Source organism: Oncorhynchus nerka, linkage group LG9b (assembly GCF_034236695.1).
Source record: "Oncorhynchus nerka isolate Pitt River linkage group LG9b, Oner_Uvic_2.0, whole genome shotgun sequence".
Lineage (NCBI taxonomy): Eukaryota > Metazoa > Chordata > Actinopteri > Salmoniformes > Salmonidae > Oncorhynchus > Oncorhynchus nerka.
In genome coordinates, this window is record NC_088424.1 from 14,812,242 (window position 1) to 14,835,744 (window position 23,503).

Here is a 23,503-nt window from a genome sequence, read left to right on the forward strand (position 1 = left end):
GTCATCTGGGCTCTTTCCCCCCACAACCCCAGGTTGTAAAAAAGAACGATTTCAACACGCGGCCTATGGAAGTTAATGCACGCAGACCGTCACAATAAAAGGCAGTAGAACTACATGTTCAACATAAAACACAGTAGACGGCCAATGGTGGCGAGCGCGAGGAGTCAGTCATGCTGGATTAAGTGTTAGCGTAGCATGTTAGCGCTCTCTCCATCTTAGCTAAGCCGCTTTCGCTCTCTAGAGCTAACCATCACGATGAGCAGCTCGGCCTTTTTGATGGAGTGTGTAGGCAGGGCTCTCAAACCGTGGCTCTGGATGTGGAGTAGAACAGAGGCAGACACACATCCTCCTACTCCTCCGGTGGGGAGGATGGCTGGGCTCTGCTCTCCTCGAGTTATGCAACATGTACCAGAACGTGGCAAGATCTCGCCGGTACTCAAGAGTCTCATTGAAGAGAGGCTGAGTTGTGTCCTTTATTTTACAGACCCGTGAAATTTCACCCTTTGTTATGCCTTTTGCATCTCGGGCCTCATTGGGTTATTCCCCTTCAAGGTTTGAGTGCCAGTACCCTTTTAACTCTATAGATACGTTTTCTCCTAAGCGCCAGCCGCCATTCATTCTAGCCTGAACGGAAACCAGGCTTCCTAGTACAAATATAAACACACATATACTGTCACTGTATATTCTCTCTCTCTCTCTCTCTCTCTCTCTCTCGCGCTCTCTCGCGCTCTCTCTCACTCTCTCTCTCATAGACTGAGAATTAATAAATTGGTCACTGAACACAACAATAGGTACTACACTTGATCAGCAACTACTTCTGATTGCTATCTTATTAACAGAGGAAAAAGTCCCTAAACCAACCAGTCTGGCTACATATCTTTTCAGTAAGCTCTTTCCCAGTCAGCTAGAGTATTTACGATAATGCTTTCACCTATCCAATCGTAATCGGCTCAGTAGCCACAAGGGCATGGTGTGTAGGAGACACGGAGAGAAAGCAGTTGGAACACAGCCATAAACTTCAGCCTACACAGTCACATGCATTCTAAATCACACCCACAAAGATAGTGATGCTACTTTATTTTTATTTCTCTTTCTACCGCTCTCTCTCTCTCTCTCTCTCTCTCTCTCTCTCAGTCACGCATGCACTCACACGCACATCCTCTCCTTGTTCCCGTCCCTCATCATGTCGTACTACTCTGGAGAGAAAAGCCAGGAGGTTGAAAGGCGTGACGCAGTAAAGATGAAGGTGACAGAGGAGCTATTGACATGCACAGCAGCAGCCCTCGTCATCACAGACACACTAAGTGACCATTCATTACCAGCAGAGGGGGCTGTTTTTTTTTACATTGGCAGAAGAGCAGTGCCGTCACCCACGAGGCCATGGCACAGGATTGGTCATCGGTCATCATGCTGTGTCATAAGCGTCAACTTTACCCATCTCTCTCATTTAGAGGCTGATAGGATGCACCAGTAACATCAGAACCTCTCTTCAAATGTGTTCTGTGTTCAATAGGGCAGGTCAGGTCAGGTCAGGTCAGGTCAGGTCAGGTCAGGTCAGGTCAGGTCAGGTTATGGTCTGGGTTATCTCTCGTGGAAAGACTGGGTGAACATATATGGTACCGCAGATCTGTCATGATATAGCGAGATGCGTGAGATCACGAGCAACATTCCTTTCTGTACTTGGTGTTTTCCGTCACTGGTTATTTGGACAAATCACGAGTTCGCAGGTGTTATCATCTTTCGAATTTAAGAAGGGGAGGGGACATTTGGCCCATAGACATGCCCGTAACTTGCAAAGAGAGAGGGTGGAGCTCTTCGTTATGGTTCCGATCCCCGTTCTCTCTCTTCTCTTAATTAAAACATATGGACCCAGAACTTTTTCGAGCATCTTGACCAATTACGCAAGACTTTAGTTCTGGGTTAACTGAGATTGTGGTCAGTGAGGTAGTTAGTGCAGCGTAGGATGATGCTGTCAATTCAGTGGTTGTGGTGCAGTCATAGGAGCGGTCATAGGAGCACAGTACTCGCTCACTCTGATACTTGGCACTGTAGTCTTTTCTGTGGTCATTACACAGGTCAGTAAATATGAGTGGTCATGTTGAGTTCATTAGACATCTTAGTAAATATGAGTGGTCATGTTACCGTCAGTCGGTCACTCACCATGACACTTAGCGCAAGGGTCTTTCTCATACTCCAGCAGCTCTGCCGACCGACTGCGAACACTGGTGACCCTCCGCAGCCCCCCGCCATCACGCAGGCGGGCCGCCTCCTCCTTGGCGTACACACCGAGCTCCTGTGTGTAACGCCCATACATCTACATGAGAGGGGGGAGGGAGAGGGGCAGGAAGGGAAGAGAAAGAGAATATTAGATCATTTTTAAGTATTCTTTATGACCCTCAGCTTACACAACCAGCTTCTGAGTTCTGCTTCATATAATACATTAATCACACATGGGAGAGAGAGAGGAGGACAGAGGGATGAGAAGGGGGAGGGCAAGAGAGAATTAGGGAGGGAGAGATGGAAGGGGAAGGAAGGAGAAATAGTTGCTGCATTTCAATAGTCTTAAGGACTAGCTAAAAGGTGTCCCTCATATAGATTTTTGGTGAAAATGAAGGAGAGGGGACAAGAAGAGGAAGCATCTTCAGACTATTGAGATGGCCCCAAAGAGGTAGTGCAACCCATTGTTCAAGTACTCAAATGATCCCTTTGATAGGCACAAGCTCATGGTATTGCCCAATCCCTCGAGACTGATGAGCAGTCAAGAAAATGAGAATATTTGATCATTTTTCAGTGCCCAAGTCCTTTTGAAATGTATACATTAAACACAGTGGAGGCTGCTGAGGGGAGGACGGCTCATAATAATGGCTGGAACGGAATCAATGGAACGGCATCAAACACATGGAAACCATTTGTCTGATGTATTTTGATACCATTCCACCTATGCCGCTCCAGCCAATACCACGAGCCTGTTCGCCCCCAATTAAGGTGCCACCAACCTCCTGTGATTAAACACGGGAGAGAGAGATGGAGAGAAGAAGGGGGGACAAGAAAAAGGTGAGAGAGAAAGAGAGAAAGTGAAGGAGACTAATAGAGGATGTATCTCAATAGTCAAAAATGGTGTCCTCCTTCCTCCGTTTGTGCTGAGAAGACTGGTGAAAGGACATTTTTGAATATTGGTTATTTTGTAGCCTATATTCTCAGATCAGTGAAAATGACAGAAGAAGAGGAAGCAACTTTCGACTACTGAGATGGATCCAGACAATTGATCAATTTCACAGCATTTAAATTGGCCAATTTGATAGACACAATCCCTAGGTAATGATCCCTCCCTAGAGCCAAATGAGCCGTCAATGAGCTGCACCTGCCAGGCCCTGACTGATTAACTACCCAGGGCTGGTGACGGCTTGACTCTTAACGAGGAGGGGCTCCCGCCAAACCAACACAATCAATCAGGGGTATATTCAATACTCCGATTCCTTTGCAGAACTTTTCTTAAACGGACGCAAACTGAATAAAACGGGGCGGACCTACCTGAATTTGACCAATAGAAACTCTTGTTTTGCTCTGTTTGTTGGCCGTTTGGTTCTTAAATGGTAAACTGTTTCCGTAATGAATACATCTCAGGCATAAAACCCTCAGCAAGCCACAGAAGTACAGTCAGTCCAATATTGTACAACAATGGCAGGGTGGGTTGAAGTTGCGATAGTGGTCGTGTGCTGCACCAATGTACTTGGTGCACTAATGTGGGAAATGGGTCCACAGCATCTGCCTAGACCTGTAACTTATGCTGCGCAGCCTCAGCAGGTCATCCGGAGGTCAGTGGCTTCCACTCCTATAGAGAAATGCCAAGTGAAGGAGGAAGAGAGGATTACTTGTGGAACCCCTGCGATTACTATTGCTCAATGTGACGCGATCAACTGCTGCTTTGATGGGTGGCGGTGCTACTATGGGAAAGCAGGTGAGTCAACTACTGCAGTTCAGGTTTGTCTAATTATTTGTACTTCTCCCTGCCAAGCTCTAACTTGTAAGACTCATTTATGGAGTGTTAGTGTCTTCTCTCTGTGCCATCTCCTTCCCCAGTGACTGTTCAGTGTAGCAGAGATGGTCAGTTTGTGGTGGTGGTGGCCAGGGATTCCACTCGGCCCAACCTGGACCTTGATTCCATTAGTCTGCTTGGTGGGCAGGATGCCCCCTGTAAACCTGTTGGCACCACTACAGTCTTTGCTGTATACCAGTTCCCTGTCACTGCATGTGGCACCACTCTGATGGTGGGTAGCTGTCTTAATGTGCCATGCACTGTGACTATGAATCCAATCCATTGTAGCTTCCACGGGGGGGTATAATCATCTTGGTCTGAAACACGGCTGGGGTTCTACTCTCCCTGGTAGTTAACTGGCTAATTATGTAATTACCCAGTGTGCCTCATCTAATGTGAGGATAAAAATGAACACCTGTGTTGCTCTTCATTTAAAGCCTGGCTGTTATATACCCATTGGTGTACACCAACTAAATGCGTTTCGTACCTTTTTCAGGAGGACAGTGGCTATGTGGTCTATGAGAACAGCATGACATCTTCCTATGACGTGGGGATTGGACCTCGTGGCTCAATCACCAGAGACAGCCATTTTGAGTGGGTCTTCTCTCCAGGGGCTTAATGTTCACCCAATTCCACCTGAGGCTCAATTAAATGCTCAAAAATTTTTTCTTTTGATATCTCTAAGATATTTCAAGGGGACTAATTTAACTAAAGAAGCTGACGCTAACTGGTATCCAATTTGACGCTCGACTTGTCGTACCCAGCAAATGCTAGCTAGCCCAATCAATGTTGAGGAACCCAATACTGGTGGTCCTAATGTACATTCCATAACAGTAGGAATGTTTCTCTCCTAGGCTGCGGTTCCAGTGTAAGTACTCTGACACGGCAGTGGAGGTACTGATTGTTGAGGTGAACACTGTTGCTCCACCTGCTCCGGTTGCTGTTCCTGGACCCATCAGCGTGGCGCTGCGACTGGCCAGAGGACAATGTTACAACGAGGGATGTGTGGAAGGGAAGTTGGCGAAACGGAATAATACAATTATTTCATTAATGGCTTGTAGTTGTGTGAGGGGAAATGGCTTTGTGGCATAACATGCCTGGTTCCTTAACTTATCGTCTATCAAGACTTTCAAATGTGTTGCTTCCTGGGTGGAACTATGCCTGTTCCAACATTATTGGGGGAGGGGGTGGTGTAAGCTGGCCAGCACTGTTCTGAAATGTTTACACTTCAAGTGTTTGCATTCTAACCTGTCTCCACAGATGTGGAAGCCTACACCTCCTACTACAGCGAGGCAGACTACCCAGTTGTCAAGGTCCTAAAGGAGCCGGTTTATGTTGAGGTTAACATCGAGAGGAGGACTGACTCTAACCTGGTCCTGAATTTGGAGCACTGCTGGGCCACCTCCACCCCCAGTCCTCTAAGCCTGCCCAAGTGGGACCTCCTGGTTGATGGGTAACTGGAGAACTAAGATTGTTGCCTTGCTGCTTTTTTTTCTTTTTTCTCCATGTATTGCGCCTTTCTTACTTTAATTTTAAATCTGTGCTTACATGTCAACTAACTGGGGCTCTTCCAACCAGAATTTTAACTTAGGAACTTTAGGATGATCCTAGAGTTGTATAAACAATGACTTTTTTTTCTCCCCCCTCCAGGTGTCCATCTCAGGATGACCGCTACCTGACCTCTGTGATCCCTGTGTCTGGCGTCGTGTTCCCCACCCACTACAAACGCTTTGTGGTCAAGATGTTCACTTTTGTGGATGCGCACACCTTAGCCCCTCTGAAGGACAGGGTACTGCATCTTTACTTTACTACAGCAGGAGTGTTTCAATCAAGGCCTCGTGGTCTGCTGGGCTTTTCTCCCTGATGACTGATTGGCCAGGAAGTCCACTCCACTTCCGTCCAAGTCACTAGTTGAAAGCCAGCGGTGCTGTTGACGGCTTTTTAATGGCTTGCATAATTGTCGCTGTTTGGGGCTGCCTAGCAGTTAAGGGCATTGGGCCAGTAACTGAGAGGTTGCTGGTTCGACTCGTTGAGCAGGTGAGCTCTGTGCCCTTAAGCAAGCTGCTTAACCTTAATTTATCCTGTAAGTCACTCTGGATAAGAGTGTGTGCTAAATGATACCAAGCCAGAGGTTTGCTTTCCATCTGTAGGATGACATTCATTATCAGTCTTTCCCTGGAGGCAGAACTGAGCATTTTGCACTAGATGGGATGGCTGTTGAGTCAAAATTGGTCGTTGTAGAGATTCATAAACAAATTGGCTGTAAAGGTCAGGTTTGACTCTGTTCCAGCTAGTGACCACTCTGCAGCGCTGCCTCTAGTACATGAATCATCCCAATTAATGCCAACATTCCTTCCATCCAGGTATTCATTCACTGTAGTACAGAGGTGTGCTACGCTACTGGAAACTACTCCTGTCAACAGAGCTGCAACAGGCAAAGTAAGTGGCTTAAAAAAATAAAAAATAATCTAGGGATAGATTTAAATTTGATCATCTAGCTTTAGTTATTTTTAAGTGGTGGCCATCAATCCTGGTCCTATAGCACTATGGGGTTTACATTTGCACAAACATCAATACATCCTAACTTTAATTTGACCAGCGTTTGAAAGTAGCTGGAAATACTAAACTGTTTTGCATTAGTTTGATTTAGTGCTTGAAGCATTATGACCTAATCTTCTGTTCCTCCAGGGAGAGATGTGGCAGTGTCTTTGGATGGAGAGACTTCCGTGGTGTCCAGTGGAGAGCTGATTCTGACCAGAACCACCTGCAAGGCCTGAGAAATACTTCTGATCCACCTCTGCTTGGGATGAGGGCCTGACTACGACCTAGTAGCAGATACAAGATGCCTATTCACTTGTTATCCGCTAGCTTGCTAAATAAAATGATTGATTTTTCAATTTGCATGTTGATGTGTTTCTGTTAGACTCTACTGGAGAACTGATATTGCCTTCAACATTTTGGGCACATGGTGGTTCTGATTTCTGCCAGTCACTATAGCAACACATTGGCTTACCATTTCTGAAGGGTTGTCCCATGTTTGATTTTATTTTAAACTGTACTTGGATACTGACAGTTGGAGCCTTTCAAGGTAAGTGTAATTGGTCACGTGCCTTGACTACTTGAGGAATTCATTCCAAGCTAATGAATCAAATGTAAATCAGGTGTTCTGGAAACAGTTTCTGGAAGGTAGCTTCACACAAGTGCTGTGTCTTGTCTGTAGATTGGCATAAGACTGAGCCAGAACAAGCAAAGTAATAAGCTGCTGGAACAGTGCTTGTATTGGAAATGCCTCTATAATGTGGCCATGTAGAGGAATGACATTTGTCTCGCAGATGTGAAAGTGGCACATGTTTCCGGGCGACTGCTTGGAGGCAGCGTGTCTCTAATGAAAGTTAACTGGCAGTGTGCCAAGTTCTAGGGAGTGTGATCCTACAAAGTGTGACATTAGGGGGATGTCTATGGCGGGGAGCCTGTGCCAGCTGAGGACTATTTCCCCATATACCAACCTGTACGTCTACTGTCTGGATTTTACACAGGCCTGCACCCACCACTAAATACCCTCATCTAGTGGCACAAGGGTCATCCTTTCAATTTCCTGGTTAAAATGTCCTTGGTAATCAAACATTTAGAGACACGCTCTCTGTATAAACCAGTTTATAGGGTCAGTGCAGTGCCTTTCATCTATTCTCCATCTCTGCTCTCCCTACGCTCTGTCCCCTTTTGTCTAAATACAGTGGTGTGATCAGAGCAGTGAGAAGCCAGAGACGCATTGAGATGAGCATCACGCCTCCAGACATTTTCTGCTCTCTACTTTCCCGCTCTCTTCGGCTACCAGCGCTTACCTTTTTTCCCTCTATTTCCCCTCTCCCACTCATTGAGATGGGCATCACGATTCCTCCAGACTTGCTCTTTCCGCTTGCTTGAGCAGGTGAGGCACAGAAGGAAAGCTGCACAGCCGTGGCTTCTGTCTTGACAGAGGGATGTCCAATAGCCCACCTCCCATCACTTTACAGCCCATCAGCCTCTCCCTGTTCTACCCATTTAACTAGGGCAACTCCACATATGACACTGCAACACATGGAACCACTACGCCCCAGCTCAACACTACTGTGTAGGCAGGCTGATAGTGGAAACATATGTACAGTACCAGTCAAAAGTTTGGACACAGCTACTCATTCCAGGGTTTTTCTTTTTTTTTTTTACTATTTGCTACATTGTGGAATAAAATGGAAGACAAAACTATGAAGTAACACATGGAATCATGTAGTAAGCAAAAAAGTGTTAGAACAAATCAAAACATATTTTATATTTTGAGATGCTTCAAAGTAGCCACCCTTTGCCTTGACCGCTTTGCACAGTCTGTGTAGAAAAGAGTAAAAAAATAAAAACCCTGGAATGAGTAGCTGTGTCCAAACTTTTGACTGGTACTGTATTTGAATAAATGTGTAGGCTAAATGATAATGAACCCAATCAAGTGCAGGAGACCCCCCCCCAACACACACACACACACACACACACACACACACACACACACACACACACACACACACACACACACACACACACACACACACACACACACACACACACACACACACACACACACACACACACACACTCAGGTAATAATGCTGCCTGTTAGTGGCCTCGTCTTGGGCTTGTGAGAAACCAATCACAAACCATCTGGCGTGCGGTCCCCAAATGTAGCAGCAGGTGGACTGAAGGACTGTGTGTTAAATGAGCTGTGGTCACCACTACGGTTACCGAAGATATTCCCTGCAACATTGTCAACAGATGAAAAAGCAACAATGACAATAACAACTTAAACAAGATGACTGACAACACCACAGGAGGGTTTCCTCTACTGCTACTTACAACTAGGCCAGTGTTTTACAAACCAGGGTCCGTGGACCACCCCGTAGGTGTACTACCGGGTCCGTGGACCACCCCGTAGGTGTACTACCGGGTCCGTGGACCACCCCGTAGGGGTACTACCGGGACCACCCCGTGGGCCACCCCGTAGAGGTACTACTGGGTCCGTGGACCACCCCGTAGGGGTACTACTGGGTACGTGGACCACCCCGTAGGTGTACTACCGGGTCCATGGACCACCCCGTAGGGGTACTACCGGGTCCGTGGACCACCCCGTAGGGGTACTACCGGGTCCGTGGACCACCCTGTAGGGGTACTACTGGGTCCGTGGACCACCCTGTAGGTGTACTACCGGTGGTCCAAATTAAAAATATTTTTTTTGTTCCAAAAATAATAACAGTTGGGAGTATTAATGTATTATAAGCAATGTTACATTACTTTTAACAATGCTAATTGTTTGTGCTAATAGGCCTTTCATTTGTTCCCTGCTCAAAGTAACGACATTTGACCGCCAAGATAAACTGTATATTATTTTTGGGATAGAGCTAGAGCTTTTGATGGTGGTTTGCTGGTCCCAGGAACGGAAAAGGTTGTGAACTGTTTACTTGTGCACACCTGGTTCAACTCCTCAACTACTCATCAGGCTGCTTTGATCAGATTACAGTACTTATCTACCTCTTGCTCAAGTTGAATCAGGAGTGTCAGAACTGGGCTTGAACAAAAACCCTGCGCGCACCAAGAGTGTCCGTATTGCGTCAAAGAACAGTAACGGCACTAAAATCTCATTCCACAATCTGCTCTAGTATTATGATCAAAACACACACCTGCATATTACAAAGTACTGAAACTCATTGCAGTGATAGAGCAGCTTATCCAAAACCCCCAGGGCTCATGGGACAGGCTTGGGAAATTGAATTAGCTGGGACCATGAGACTTCATCTGTCTGAAGATCTGCATTAATATACAGTAGGTCAGTCATGGAGGCTGGTGTTGGTGGAGTAGTTATCTATGCACACCATCATATCAAGAACACACGTTCACAAGCGACCCCCAAAAACAAAAACACAACCTCATAGAATTACCTAAGGCATTTGACCTCTAACCTATGTGGTGTGCCAGAAATGGCCATTCCAGTCATTTCAGGAATCAATGCCCTGTATCAAATTTAACTGACACTCAGTCAAACTGAAACGTATCGTTTAAACATGCTGATTTTGCAATACACTATCCTACATGTCCAAAGAGATTGTACCGTTCTTTGTCCCTCCTTCACACCTGCAGTATTTCATCATCAACATCAGAGAGAGAGAGAGAGAGAGAGAGAGAGAGAGAGAGAGAGAGAGAGAAGGTAGCTTTATTCTGTCAGAAGCTAAAGTGGAACCGAGCCCACCTCTGTGTGTGTGCAGAGACAGGAATGCTGACTATGACAAGCTACATCCCTGTGAAGAGCAAAATAGTCTCTGTGTGTGTTGTGTGTGTTGTGTGTGTGTGACATGGATTTAGAGGTGTTTCTCTCTAGGGCACATCTTCTGCTAACTCTCTAATCACACGCAAGAGTGCAATCACACACACACACACCTTGCACACACTTGCTCTTTCTCATACACCCATTAATGTACACACACACACCTTGCACACACAAACACAAACACAAACTCGCACGCACACACACACACACGCACGCACGCACACACACACACACACACACACACACACACACACACACACACACACACACACACACACACACACACACACACACACACACACACACAAACACACGGCGTGAGAATGGATGATATTTGGTTGCATCTGCAGTTCTCCACGGGCTGCTTTTCCTGTTCAGGTTGATCATGACTTTGATCTGTGCAGCAGCCAAATCGTCCTGAACCCCCGCTGGCCATAAGGACATGAGCCTGCTGTGTCTAACATCTGTTCTGACAGAGGCTTAGCACACACATATGCACCCCCCCCCACACACACACACGCACAGTCATGCACATACACACACACTCTGAAGGAGGAGACATCAGTTGGAATGTTATAATACTTAAAGACACCCAAACACCTTCTGTCTAACCACCCTTCTATGCATTCATCCCATGAGTCATACCGGAGGCATACGGTGGCAGTGGCAGCCAGCTGTCCCATCATGCATTGCACCAGACAAGAGTTCCAAAACTCGCTGACCCGGACACCTGTCTGGAAACAGACCTTAACCCTACCATGTGGTGATGGGTAATAGGTGGTTTTACATAGCACTTTTATCAGCAGGTGCACAATGGGAACTCACCTCATCTCAACTCACCTCATCCACTACCAAAATGTGCCATCAACCAAAGCAACTACATTTAAATATTGTATTTGTTCGTGTGTATTGTGTTGGTTTATCATGAACACTGATGTCTTGCCAAGACTCTCGAAAAACGGATTCAAAGCTCGAGACTTCCTTCCTGGTAAAGGTTAATTGAAAATCAGTAAAAATAGAAATCTGTTTAAGCCAATGCCACAGCCGCAGTCGATCAGTCTTTATGGCTCTTTATGTTATTAAAGGCCCAGTGCAGTCCAAAATGTTTTTTCCCTGTGTGTTACAGTGGCTATAAAAAGTATGTGAACCCTGTGGAATTACCTGGATTTCTGCATAAATTGGTCATAAAATTTGATCTGATCTTCATCTAAGTCACAACAATAGACAAACACAGTCTGCTTAAACTAATAACACACACAATTATACGTGTTCATGTCTTTATTGAACACACTGTGTAAACATTCACAGTGCAGAGTGGGAAAAGTATGTGAACCCTTGGATTTAATAACTGGTTGACCCTCCTTTGGCTGCAATAACCTCAACCAGACGTTTTCTGTAGTTGTGGATCAGACCTGCACAACGGTCAGGAGGAATTTTGGATCATTCCTCTTTACAAAACTGTTTCAGTTCAGCAATATTCTTGGGATGTCTGGTGTGAACCGTTCTCTTGAGGTCATGCCACAGCATCTCAATCGGGTTGAGGTCAGGACTCTAACCGGGCCACTCCAGAAGGCGTATTTTCTTCTGTTGAAGCCATTCTGTTGTTGATTTACTTCTGTGTTTTGGGTCGTTGTCCTGGTCCACCCAACTTCTGTTGAGCTTCAATTTGTGGACAGATAGCCTTCCATTCTTCTGCAAAATGTCTTGATAAACTTGGGAATTAATTTTTCTGTCCATGATAGAAAGCTGTCCAGGCCCTGAGGCAGCAAAGCAGCTCCAAACCATGATGCTCCCTCCACCATACTTTACAGTTGGATGAGGTTTTGATGGTGTGCTGTGCCTTTTTTTCTCCATACATAGTGTTGTGTGTTCCTTCCAAACAACCAAACTGCAGTTTCATCTGTCCACAGAATATTTTGCCAGTAGTGCTGTGGAACATCCAGGTGCTCTTTTGCAAACTTCAGACTTTTTGGACAGCAGTGGCTTCTTCCGTGGTGTCCTCCCATGAACACCATTCTTGTTTAGTGTTTTACGTATCGTAGACTCGTCAACAGAGATGTTAGCATGTTCCAGAGATTTCTGTAAGTCTTTAGCTGACACTCTAAGATTCTTCTTAACCTCATTGAGCATTCTGCGCTGTGCTCTTGCAGTCATCTTTGCAGGACGGCCACTCATAGGGAGAGTAGCAACAGTGCTGAACTTTCTCCATTTATAGACAATTTGTCTTACTGTGGACTGATGAACATCAAGGCTTTTAGAGATACTTTTGTAACCCATTCCAGCTTTATGCAAGTCAACAATTCTTAATCTTCGGTCTTCTGAGAACTCTTTTGTTCAAGGCATGGTTCACATCAGGCTATGCTTCTTGTGAATAGCAAACTCAAATTTTGTGAGTGTTTATTATAAGGCAGGGAAGCTCTAACCAGCATCTCCAATCACGTCTCAATGGTTGTACTCCAGGTTAGCTGACTCCTGACTACAATTAGCTGTTGGAGAAGCCATTAGCCTAGGTGTTCACATACCTACACTGTGAATGTTAAAATTATGTATTCAATATGGACAAGAAAAGTTAGTTTAAGCAGACTGTGTTTGTCTGTTGTTGTGATTTAGATGAAATCAGATGTAATTGTATGACCAATATATCCATAATTCCAGATAATTCCAAAGGGTTCACATACTTTTCTTGCCACTGTATATATATTTCCACACTATGTGTTGGGAATAATACTGTGAAGTTGTAAAATTCATGATAATGCCCTTTTAGTGTAAGAGCTGCTTTAAAAGACCACCTGATATTTTGGTGGGACGGAGTTTTGGCCTGCCTAAATTAGTTAATAGACCAATAAGAAAGAGAGTTCTAAACCTCTCTGCCAATAACACATTTTCTGTTTTTCCTTCCCACTAGGACCACTCCCAGACAGTCCTAGCAAAATTCATGATTGAGAAATTGCTTTTCGCTAAGAAGCTATTTTAGCTTATTTTTGACCATTTCAATTGAAAACAATCACAGTTAGGTACTTAATTACTACCCATAATTTAATATTGAGATAAAAAAAACGGCTGAGTTGGACCTTTAAAACATATAAATGGAGAAATAACTTATGAGTACAATAGCTGAAGATGACAACACGACCTCAACCCTGAAGTCGAAGGAATTGTCCGTAGAGCTCCGAGACAGCATTGTGTCGAGGCACAGATCTGGGGAAGGGTACCAAAAAATGTCTGCAGCATTGAAGGACCCCAAGAACACAGTTGCCTCCATCATTCTTAAATGGAAGAAGTTTGGAACCACCAAGACTCTTCCTAGACCTGGCTGCCCGGCCAAACTGAGCAATCAGGGGAGAAGGGTCACTCTGACAGAGTTCCAGAGTTCCTCTTTGGAGATGGGAGAACCTTTCAGAAGGACAACAATCTCTGAAGCACTCCACCAATCAGGCCTTTATGGTAGAGTGGCTAGACAGAAGCCACTCCTCAGTAAAAGGCACACGAATGCACCTATAGACTCTCAGACCACGAGAAACAAGATTCTCTGGTCTTATGAAACCAAGATGGAACTCTTTGGTCTGAATGCCAAGCATCACATCTGGAGGAAACCTAGCACCATCCATATGGTGAAGAGTGGTGGTGGCAGCATCACGCTGTGGGGACGTTTTTCAGCGGGATGTTTTTAAACGTGAACATTTATTTCACTACATCACTAGATGACACAAGCCCAGACAGGGTCAATTAGCCAACCCTTGAATGAGTAAAACAAGGCCTATTTTCAGTTTCAGACCCATCTGTAGCTTCGAGTCCTAGGCTATGTCTAAACACCAATACATAGCAGAGTCATATTACATTTCTAACTGGGAGAGCAGAAGGTACAGGGCCCTCTGGCCCCACAGTACATGTAAACTAGCTCTCACATGTTTGGTTAATATCTGGAGTATGAGCCATCTGTCAGTCATTTCTCCCTAAGGGGAAAAAGGCCTACCTCCATTTCAGATGATGAAGGGAGTTTCATGTATCACATACCATCACACACATACATACACACACACACACACACACACACACACACACACACACACACACACACACACACACACACACACACACACACACACACACACACACACACACACACACACACACGCAATTGTATAGGCCATGTATTTATTTGTAATGAACTGGAGGGCAATTCACACCCGAGATATGCACGTATAAATGGAACTTTTTTTTAAAATGGAACATTTTTTCATACACTTTTCTCTCTGCATGCATTCTGACCACGAATATAAGTATGGGGAAACGTATGAGCCAGCCAGCTATGTGCTTGGGGTGGAGACCACAGAAATGGAGGTGTGTCCACTGATGTGTACACTGACCTTGACTTATTTCCACCACCTTTTCGTACGAGGAAACCATGAATAATGTCGGGCAAACCTGTCTGTTCCATGTGGAAAAACATCGACTTTCTTTTCCCTCTCTGGAAATAACAGCATGGTCCACACGCTGTCATTTATAAATTGATAAGAGCTACTGAGAAGACCTAGGTTTGTAAATTACAATTATTTTAGATATATTTTACCGCATTATCACTGGAGACAAATGTGAAACCAGTCACCAGGGCGGCAGGTAGTCTAGCAGTTAAGAGCTTTGGGATAGTTACCGTAAGGTCGCTGGATCAAATCCCGTAGGTCAAAAATATGTTGATGTGACCTTGAGCAAAGGATTTAACCACAATTGCTCCTTTAAGTCACTCTGAATAAAAAACATCTGCTAAATGACTTAAATCTAAAATATGGCATGAAACTGAAAAGCATATCAACATTCCAGGTGTTTCTGTCCCTTTCCCACAGTGACGTATGAAAAGCTGTGCCGTTTAAAGCCTGGCTGATGAATCCGATTCACTGATATGGTCTGACAAATATTTGTATCAGTCTTTATTCCACAGATAAAGCACTGAAATGATATACATAGAATGAAAAAAATATGTCTGCTCATTTGCTGTAATATATATATATATTTTTTTTAATGGAATGGTTTCCTAAAGAGGGCACTCTACGAGCTGCTCACTTGAACATCATTCACCACTAAGTCACGACGTGAGAGTAGGCATGGTGGTTTGACGGTGAGTAGCTTGCCGCAGTCAGTGACAGCATATTTGAATAGGTAAATCATCAAAAGTACACTTCACCAAGCAAAACAGCCCTATCCTCATCACATTCTCACTTAGTTAACGTTAGCTGGCTAGCTAGCCAGCAATTGAGTTAGTCTCTATCTAGCCAGCAAGGTAGTTAGCCTTGCTAACACTGGTGCCAAAGTGAACAAGTATCCTTGATACAAAAATAACACCGCTACTGTCTGGGTATATTATGTTAACGAGTTTATTTCGTTTCCCGAAATATGCAAGCTAAACTAGAACGTGTGTGACTAAAACCAGAAGTGGCAAGGATTTTCCTGCACGAACATTCTCAGTCACATCAAATCATCAGGACATTGTATTTGCAGTTGAAATATACATCCAATTAGTTTTGTATAGATTTTGAATTGAATAACAGTGTAATTTACATGAATGTTTCAGTAAGAAAACACCGATAACGTTAACGTCATAAAAACTGAATGATTCTGAACACTCTCCCTAGTCCCAACTTCGGCAGATAAGTTCCAAATTCATGCTGAAATTTCTAGCCACAAGCCTAAACTAGCTACCTGGGAAGGGCTCATCAGGACGACTGACTGAAGTGACTGAACCAAATCTGTGTTAGTTTTGACTCGACTCTTGCTGTGCAACATATATCATCAATTTGGGCACCAGATGATGCCATAAAATGTTTCTTCACATGACCTTTGAATGTTATAAAGCACTGCAGTGAATCTACTCAATACAAATGCTGACATCTAGTGTAGACATTAAGAACTGCATGGTACTGCATTTCACTGCATAGGTTGTGAACAGTGCAGTTTCAGATTTACTTTGAGACAAAGTTGAATTAATTCATCCCTTCTCATTTATTAGTGTGCTTGTGGTGCTTCAGCACAAGCACTTCTGCATTCTTAACCATTGCCATAGATAGACAACTCTTTATGTTGTATCTAAGAAGGTAAACTGAAAAAGTGTTTGTGTTTAATTTCATATTTATAGAGGATATAGTTAGATATAGGATGTAGCTTTTTGGTGGTATCAGTAATCGGTGACTTTTGCCTCCCTAAAATCGGTATCGTACTGGACCCAAAAATCCCATATCAAATGAAATCAAATTGTATTAGTCACATGCGCCGAATACAACAGGTGTAGGTAGACCTTACCGTGAAGTGGTTCCTTACGAGCCCCTAACCAACAATGCAGTTTAAAAAATAAAAAATACGGATAAGAATAAGAATAAGAAATAAAAGTAACAAGTAATTAAAGAGCAGCAGCAAAATAACAATAGCGAGACTATATACAGGGGGGTACCGGTACAGTGTCAATGTGTGGGGGCACCGGTTAGTTGCGGTAATATGTACATGTAGGTAGAGTTATTAAAGTGACAGCGAGTAGCAACGGTGTAAAAGAGAGAGGGGGGGTGCAAATAGTCTGGGTAGCCATTTGATTAGATGTTCATGAGTCTTATGGTTTGGGGGTAGAGGCTGTTTAGAAGCCTCTTGGACCTAGACTTAGCGCTCCGGTACCGCTTGCCGTGTGGTAGCAGAGAGAACAGTCTATGACTAGGGTGGCTGGAGTCCTTGACAATTTTTAGGGCCCTCCTCTGCCACCGCCTGGTAAAGAGGCTGATGGCAGGAAGCTTGGCCCCAGTGATCTACTGGGCCGTTCACACTACCCTCTGTAGTGCCTTGCGTTCGGAGGCCGAGCAGTTGCCATACCAGGCAGTGATGCAACCAGTCAGGATGCTCTCGATGGTGTAGCTGTAGAACCTTTTGAGAATCTGAGGACCCATGCCAAATCTTTTCATTCTCCTGAGGCGGAATATGTTCTGTTGTGCCCTCTTCACGACTGTCTTGGTGTGCTTGGACCCTGTTAGTTTGTTGGTGGTGTGGACACCAAGGAACTTGAAGCTCTCAACCTGCTCCACTGCAGCACCGTCGATGAGAATGGGGGCATGCTCGGTCGGGCTCTAGTGTGAGTGTACAGAATTTTAATTGTATGGCCTTGTAACTTGCAAGGATTACATTTGGAGATGCAAGCCAAATTGGATGACAAGGCAAAGAGTCACACCAAATGTAACGGTTTGTGCTTTGTAGAACGTTTTAATCATATACCCGACTTTTCCTGTTTCCTTCAATTTGTAGGCTATATGTTAAATATACCCACTGGGCACACACTGGTTGAATCAACGTTGTAGCCACATAATTTCAATGAAATAATGTTGAGCCAACGTGGGATAGACGTTAAATTGACGTCTGTGCCCAGTGGGTAGCCTCTATCGGTAGCGACCGTGAGTAATTACTACACATATTTAACTGCCAATGAAGTGTTAGTTCCCTTCAATTGGTACTCTACATTTGTATCATTCCATTAGGCCTACATCGTTTGATTTAGTCTACTGTTATGTGTTTCCCCTGTAAACGCTGGCACGTCCTCGTGGCTGTTGCTGAGGGTCATGTAATAGCGGATGCTATTTAAAGAAGGCAAAATACAAATTGCAGTTCAAATAAATCGGGACATTTAGGCTCATTATGGAGCGCAAAAAGTTTGTTTGAACTTGACGCACACACACACACACACACACATATGCACACACACACACGAGTGAATGCACACACTCTTGAACATTGATGTGCACCAAAATAAATGAGACACAGAAGCAACAAAAATATGCACAAAAATACACACAGTTTCTCTCACATGTCCACCAGACCCTCCCACATATACACCACTAGCATATTGTCCGGGTGTGTTGTTGCCACGTGATGCCTTCCTGAAGAGCATAAATAGCACAAAATCTCCTAGAAATGCCTGAGAGCCCCCTCCTCCCTCTCTTTCCACTAATGCATGCTTATAGGAGGCACAGAGACAGACAACTACTGCAGTCTGATATTGACAAGGAATGCAGTCTGATAAAGCAGATAGAGAAACAGATCGCAGTCATTCTACCCCCCCCCACCTCTCTCTCTCCCTCAGATACACACTAAAAGCTGGACTTCAGTCAAAGAAACACACAGTTATGGAGGAACACATTTATCTCAGTACATCTCTCTTCTTCCTGGTATGATCACTCTCTCTCTCTCTCTCTCTCTCTCTCTCTCTCTCTCTCTCTCTCTCTCTCTCTCTCTCTCTCTCTCTGTCCCTCCATCTGTCCCCATCTATAGATATCCCTATGAAGTGCTCCAGGCTACATCTGTCAATCACACAGTGACATGAGTGTGAAAAACTGGTGCACGAAGCAATTATTATTCAGATCGGATCCACTTTAGTTCATGTGTAGATTGGCAGATTTAGCAGGGAAATATGGAGGAGGGAGGGAAAGGGGGAAGGAGAGGGAAAGGGGGAAGGAGAGGGAAGGGGGAAGGAGAGGGAAAGGGGCAGTGGAGATATTGGCTGCTTTGAGTATAGACAGGTGGAGGAATAGAGGGGCAGTGTGAGCAAAGAAGGAGTGAGGGGAAAAGGGGGATGAAGTGGAAAAGAGAATGGAGGTGCAGTGGGAGATATTGGTTGAGACAGGTGGAGGAGAAGAGAAAATGTGGTAGATGGGGAGAGGAAAGTGGGGGAGAGGAGAGAGAGACAGTGGTAAAGAATGATGGGAAAAGGAGAGTAGGCCTCTGCAGTGATATAGCTGTGCCCACACTGCCTATTTGGGAGTCCTACTTTTTTTAACGTCAACCAGTCCATACTTTTATAAATCTGTGAAACAGGTGCATAGCTTTGACGCAGTGTCATAAGACAGACACCTGAGGATATTTGAAGATGGGGTGACGTAATCTACAGTAGAGACCTGACCTGGCACACACCTTTCACGCTCCGCTCCAGAGCCCGCAGGCCTCAGAATAGCGCCCTAAACGGTGGACGGTCACGACCGAGTGCGTAATCGATAAACTGACGGCAACCTTTAAATGCAGGCAGCCACTATAACTGTGCCTTGACAACAGTTCACACTGGAATACAAACCACGAATCACTGTCACACGTGCACGCATGCACGCACACGCGCGCACACACACAATGCCGGTGCCCAGCTTTTGAAATGGATGTTTGTCTTGAATCGATTTTCTCGCTGCCACATATTTTCGCAAGCAGCGCAGCAGCCCATTCACAGCAATAATGCGGAGGAAAAAAGCAACCAGAGATTCTGGTGTTATCTAATGTTCTGTGAATGACATCTAAGAAATCTGACAGTCACTTAAAAATCTATCAAGCCTACAAAAAAGGCACTGCTCAGTGACTGTGTCTCGGGATTTCAAATGAATGACGCATGTCCCCAAGTGATTTGCACTCATAACTTTTACATGAGCATGACCGGTTAGGGATTATCCCACTAAAAACTCACCAAAGTTTGCTGATACTGGAGCGACCGATTCTCGGCCTTGTCCTTTGCCGGCATCGTCTCAATATCCTCATCCATATGATTTATCCACGGTCCGCATTAATTTGTCACTCAATTTCCTTGCCTTTATACAGCTATAGCCTTCTACACATGTGTAATGTAGCAAGTTATTATCATAGCCTAAGCCGCCGCTGCTACTGAAGAACTAGTGCGATCTATTCCAGATGAGTAGCCGCATATGCGGGTTGTTTAAACGCCGCCTCCCTCCTCCACACGTTGGTACAGTCGGTCCCAGCGGAGTTCGAAGGGAGCGGAGTTGATGTTTTGTGTTTTGCGGGGGTGGTGCAGTGTCCAAACACAATGAGCTTACAATTATGATTTGTATTCGTTGCAATAGCTCTTATCTGTTTCTCCTTGAATCTATCCGTCGGCGCACCGGTGTTCTTTTGTCTACAGGTGAGAACTGATGAGTCATAATTTGGTAATAATAGTCTACCCACACTTGTTTAAAGTAAAATAAACTAAAGCAGCCTAGGCTATAGTTTATAAGGGCCAGTTTCACATAACTCATGAGCACTCTGGGTGCAAAATTCCCTATGGCACAGATCCAGGATAATCTTAAGCAAATACTATAACCATACATCATGTGCTGAAGAAAAACACTAAACTGAGCTTAAATCATAGTCAAAAAGCTATATCGTCCTACCTCAGTTCAAGAGTGCCTAATTTTGGCTCAGTTAATTAAGATGAAATTGATTTCATGATCAACTAACCATGTATTAGGGACTCCTGAATACAAATAACTGTGACTTCCTGGATAAAGATTAGTCCAATATTTTACAGCGTTAGACATGCCCATTAAAAGTAAATTATTATTAGCCGTGATAGAGCAAATGAATCCAGAATAGACTTAATCATGCATGGACAATCAAACTGCCTGATGGAACTACTAACTACAGTATCTGGGAAAAGTCACAAAGACATCTAAATTGACCTACGGTAATACATTTTTGTGCCCTTCACTATTAGAAAAATTGGTTCTGGATAGGACCAAACAGGGTTCTATTGCTTGCTTCATATATGGCACTCCTAAAGGTTTTTGTAGGGTTATTTGATCAGAACCCCAGGGGTTCTTGTTCACTGAACCAAAATTGTTTCCATATAAGGTTCTACATGGATCCAATGTCGGTTCTATACAGAACCTTAAGGGACGCCGTACATGAAGCAAGCATAGAACCCTTTTTGGCTCTATCCAGAACAAATTTTTCTAAGAATGTAATACAGCACAGACATTCAGCACCATGGACAGCACCATGGTCTAAGCGTTCCAAACAGAAGACAGTTGATTGCTGATTTCAGCACCACAGCCACTGAACAGCGCCCAGCACAAAGTTCACAGCTCATGATGAAGATTCATGACAACTGAGGCTAGTTTTGTGAGGCTGGGTACAGTAGACATGCTATTGTTCCCATGCCCCTTTCCCTTGAACTTAGATAGGCAATATAATGTACGACTGTTGTAATACTGCTCTCAAGACTACAACATCCACAGACAGTACAGCATCCATAGAGCAGATTAAAGTCAAGTGCCTTGCTCAAGGGCACAATGGAAGAAGATAACACAGAGGATGCCCACCACATTTTCCCCGTTGCTAGCCCACCTCTCTAACCTCTAGGCTACCTTCAGTGCTGCCCTGTATGGAAGAGCTCTCACAGAAAACATGAACCACTTATCTCTCTGGAGAACGGCAGAAAGAATGGAATATGCTCTCTCTTCTGGACAGTTGTCCTTGCTGAGAACGGCTTCCACACATACAGTGCATTCAGAAAGTATTCACACCCCTTTACTTTTTCCACATTTTGTTACATTACAGCCTTATTCAATAAAAATATATGTATTCCTCATCAATCTACACATAATAACCCATAATGACGAAGCAAAAACTGTTTTTTAAACATTTCTGCAAATTTATTTAAAGTAAAAAACTGAAATATCACATTGACATAAGTATTCAGACCCTTTACTCAGTACTTTGTTGAAACACCTTTGGCAGCGATTACAGCCTTGAGTCTTCTTGGGTATGACTGAAAAGATTTTGCATGGGTCCTCAGATCCTCAAAAGGTTCTACAGCTGCACCATCGAGAGCATCTTGACTGGTTGCATCACTGCCTGGTATGGCAACTACTCAGCATCCGACCGCAAGGTAATACAGAGGGTAGTGCGAACGGCCCAGTACATCACTGGGGCCAAGCTTCCTGCCATCCAGGACCTCTATACCAGGCGGTGTCAGAGGAAAGCCCTAAAAATTGTCAAAGACTCCAGCAACCCTACTCATAGACTGTTCTCTCTGCTACCACACGGCAAGCGGTACCGGAGCGCTAAGTCTAGGTCCAAGAGGCTTCTATGCAGCTTCTAACCCCAAGCAATAAGACTCCTGAACATCTAGTCAAATAGCTACCCAGACTATTCACATTGCCCCCCCCCTCTCCACACCACTGCCACTCTCTGTTGTAATCTAGGCATAGTCTCTTTAATTAACTCTACCTACATGTACATACTACCTCAAATAACCGGTGCCACTGCACACTGACTCTGTACTGGCACCCCCCTGTATATAGCCTCCACATTGACTCTGTACTGGCACCCCCCTGTATATAGCCTCCACATTGACTCTGTACTTGCACCCCCCTGTATATAGCCTCCACATTGACTCTGTACTGGCACCCCCTGTATATAGCCTCCACATTGACTCTGTACTTGCACCCCCTGTATATAGCCTCCACATTGACTCTGTACTTGCACCCCCTGTATATAGCCTCCACATTGACTCTGTACTTGCACCCCCTGTATATAGCCTCCACATTGACTCTGTACTTGCACCCCCCTGTATATAGCCTCCACATTGACTCTGTACTTGCACCCCCTGTATATAGCCTCCACATTGACTCTGTACTTGCACCCCCTGTATATAGCCTCCACATTGACTCTGTACTTGCACCCCCTGTATATAGCCTCCACATTGACTCTGTACTTGCACCCCCTGTATATAGCCTCCACATTGACTCTGTACTTGCACCCCCCTGTATATAGCCTCCACATTGACTCTGTACTTGCACCCCCTGTATATAGCCTCCACATTGACTCTGTACTTGCACCCCCCTGTATATAGCCTCCACATTGACTCTGTACTTGCACCCCCCTGTATATAGCCTCCACATTGACTCTGTACTTGCACCCCCCTGTATATAGCCTCCACATTGACTCTGTACTTGCACCCCCTGTATATATTGTTATTTCTTACCGCTGCTCTTTAATTACTTGTTACTTTTATCTCTTACTTTTATCTATCTATTATTGAAGACATTGCTTATCATTTACATCACAATGAATAAAAAAGTAACTTTCTGACCACTTCTAAACAGGCAAAATGAAAGGTTTTATTGAAATTAAAAGGGGTGCTGTCAAAAAAGGATTGAATTCAAACGGATATTTTTTTATATTTTTTAAAACTGCACTGTCGGTTAGGGGCTCGTAAGTAAGCATTTCACTGTAAGGTTGTATTCAGCACATGTGACTAATACAATTTGATTTGATTTGATGACGCTACAAGCTTGGCACACCTGTATTTGGGGAGTTTGTTCCATTCTTCTCTGCACTATCAG

At 44.4% G+C, this 23,503-nt stretch overlaps 2 protein-coding genes across 2 annotated transcripts in view; one reads left to right on the plus strand and one right to left on the minus strand.

Moving 5' to 3' along the window:
- The window catches only part of LOC115114330 (chloride channel protein 2-like), a 66,029-nt gene that overhangs the window by 37,589 nt on the left and 4,937 nt on the right, over window positions 1–23,503 (minus strand). The window contains exon 2 of the mRNA XM_065013366.1: window positions 2,161–2,314. Coding sequence (XP_064869438.1) covers window positions 2,161–2,314 — 154 coding nt within the window. The remainder of the gene's footprint in view (window positions 1–2,160; window positions 2,315–23,503) is intronic.
- LOC115114327 (zona pellucida sperm-binding protein 4-like) lies at window positions 3,605–6,933 on the plus strand. The gene is made up of 8 exons (XM_065013365.1): window positions 3,605–3,958; window positions 4,081–4,268; window positions 4,533–4,630; window positions 4,891–5,046; window positions 5,295–5,489; window positions 5,687–5,825; window positions 6,400–6,475; window positions 6,725–6,933. Exons 1-8 carry the CDS (start codon window positions 3,679–3,681, stop codon window positions 6,811–6,813), a joined length of 1,221 nt encoding a protein of 406 aa, XP_064869437.1. The 5' UTR covers window positions 3,605–3,678; the 3' UTR covers window positions 6,814–6,933.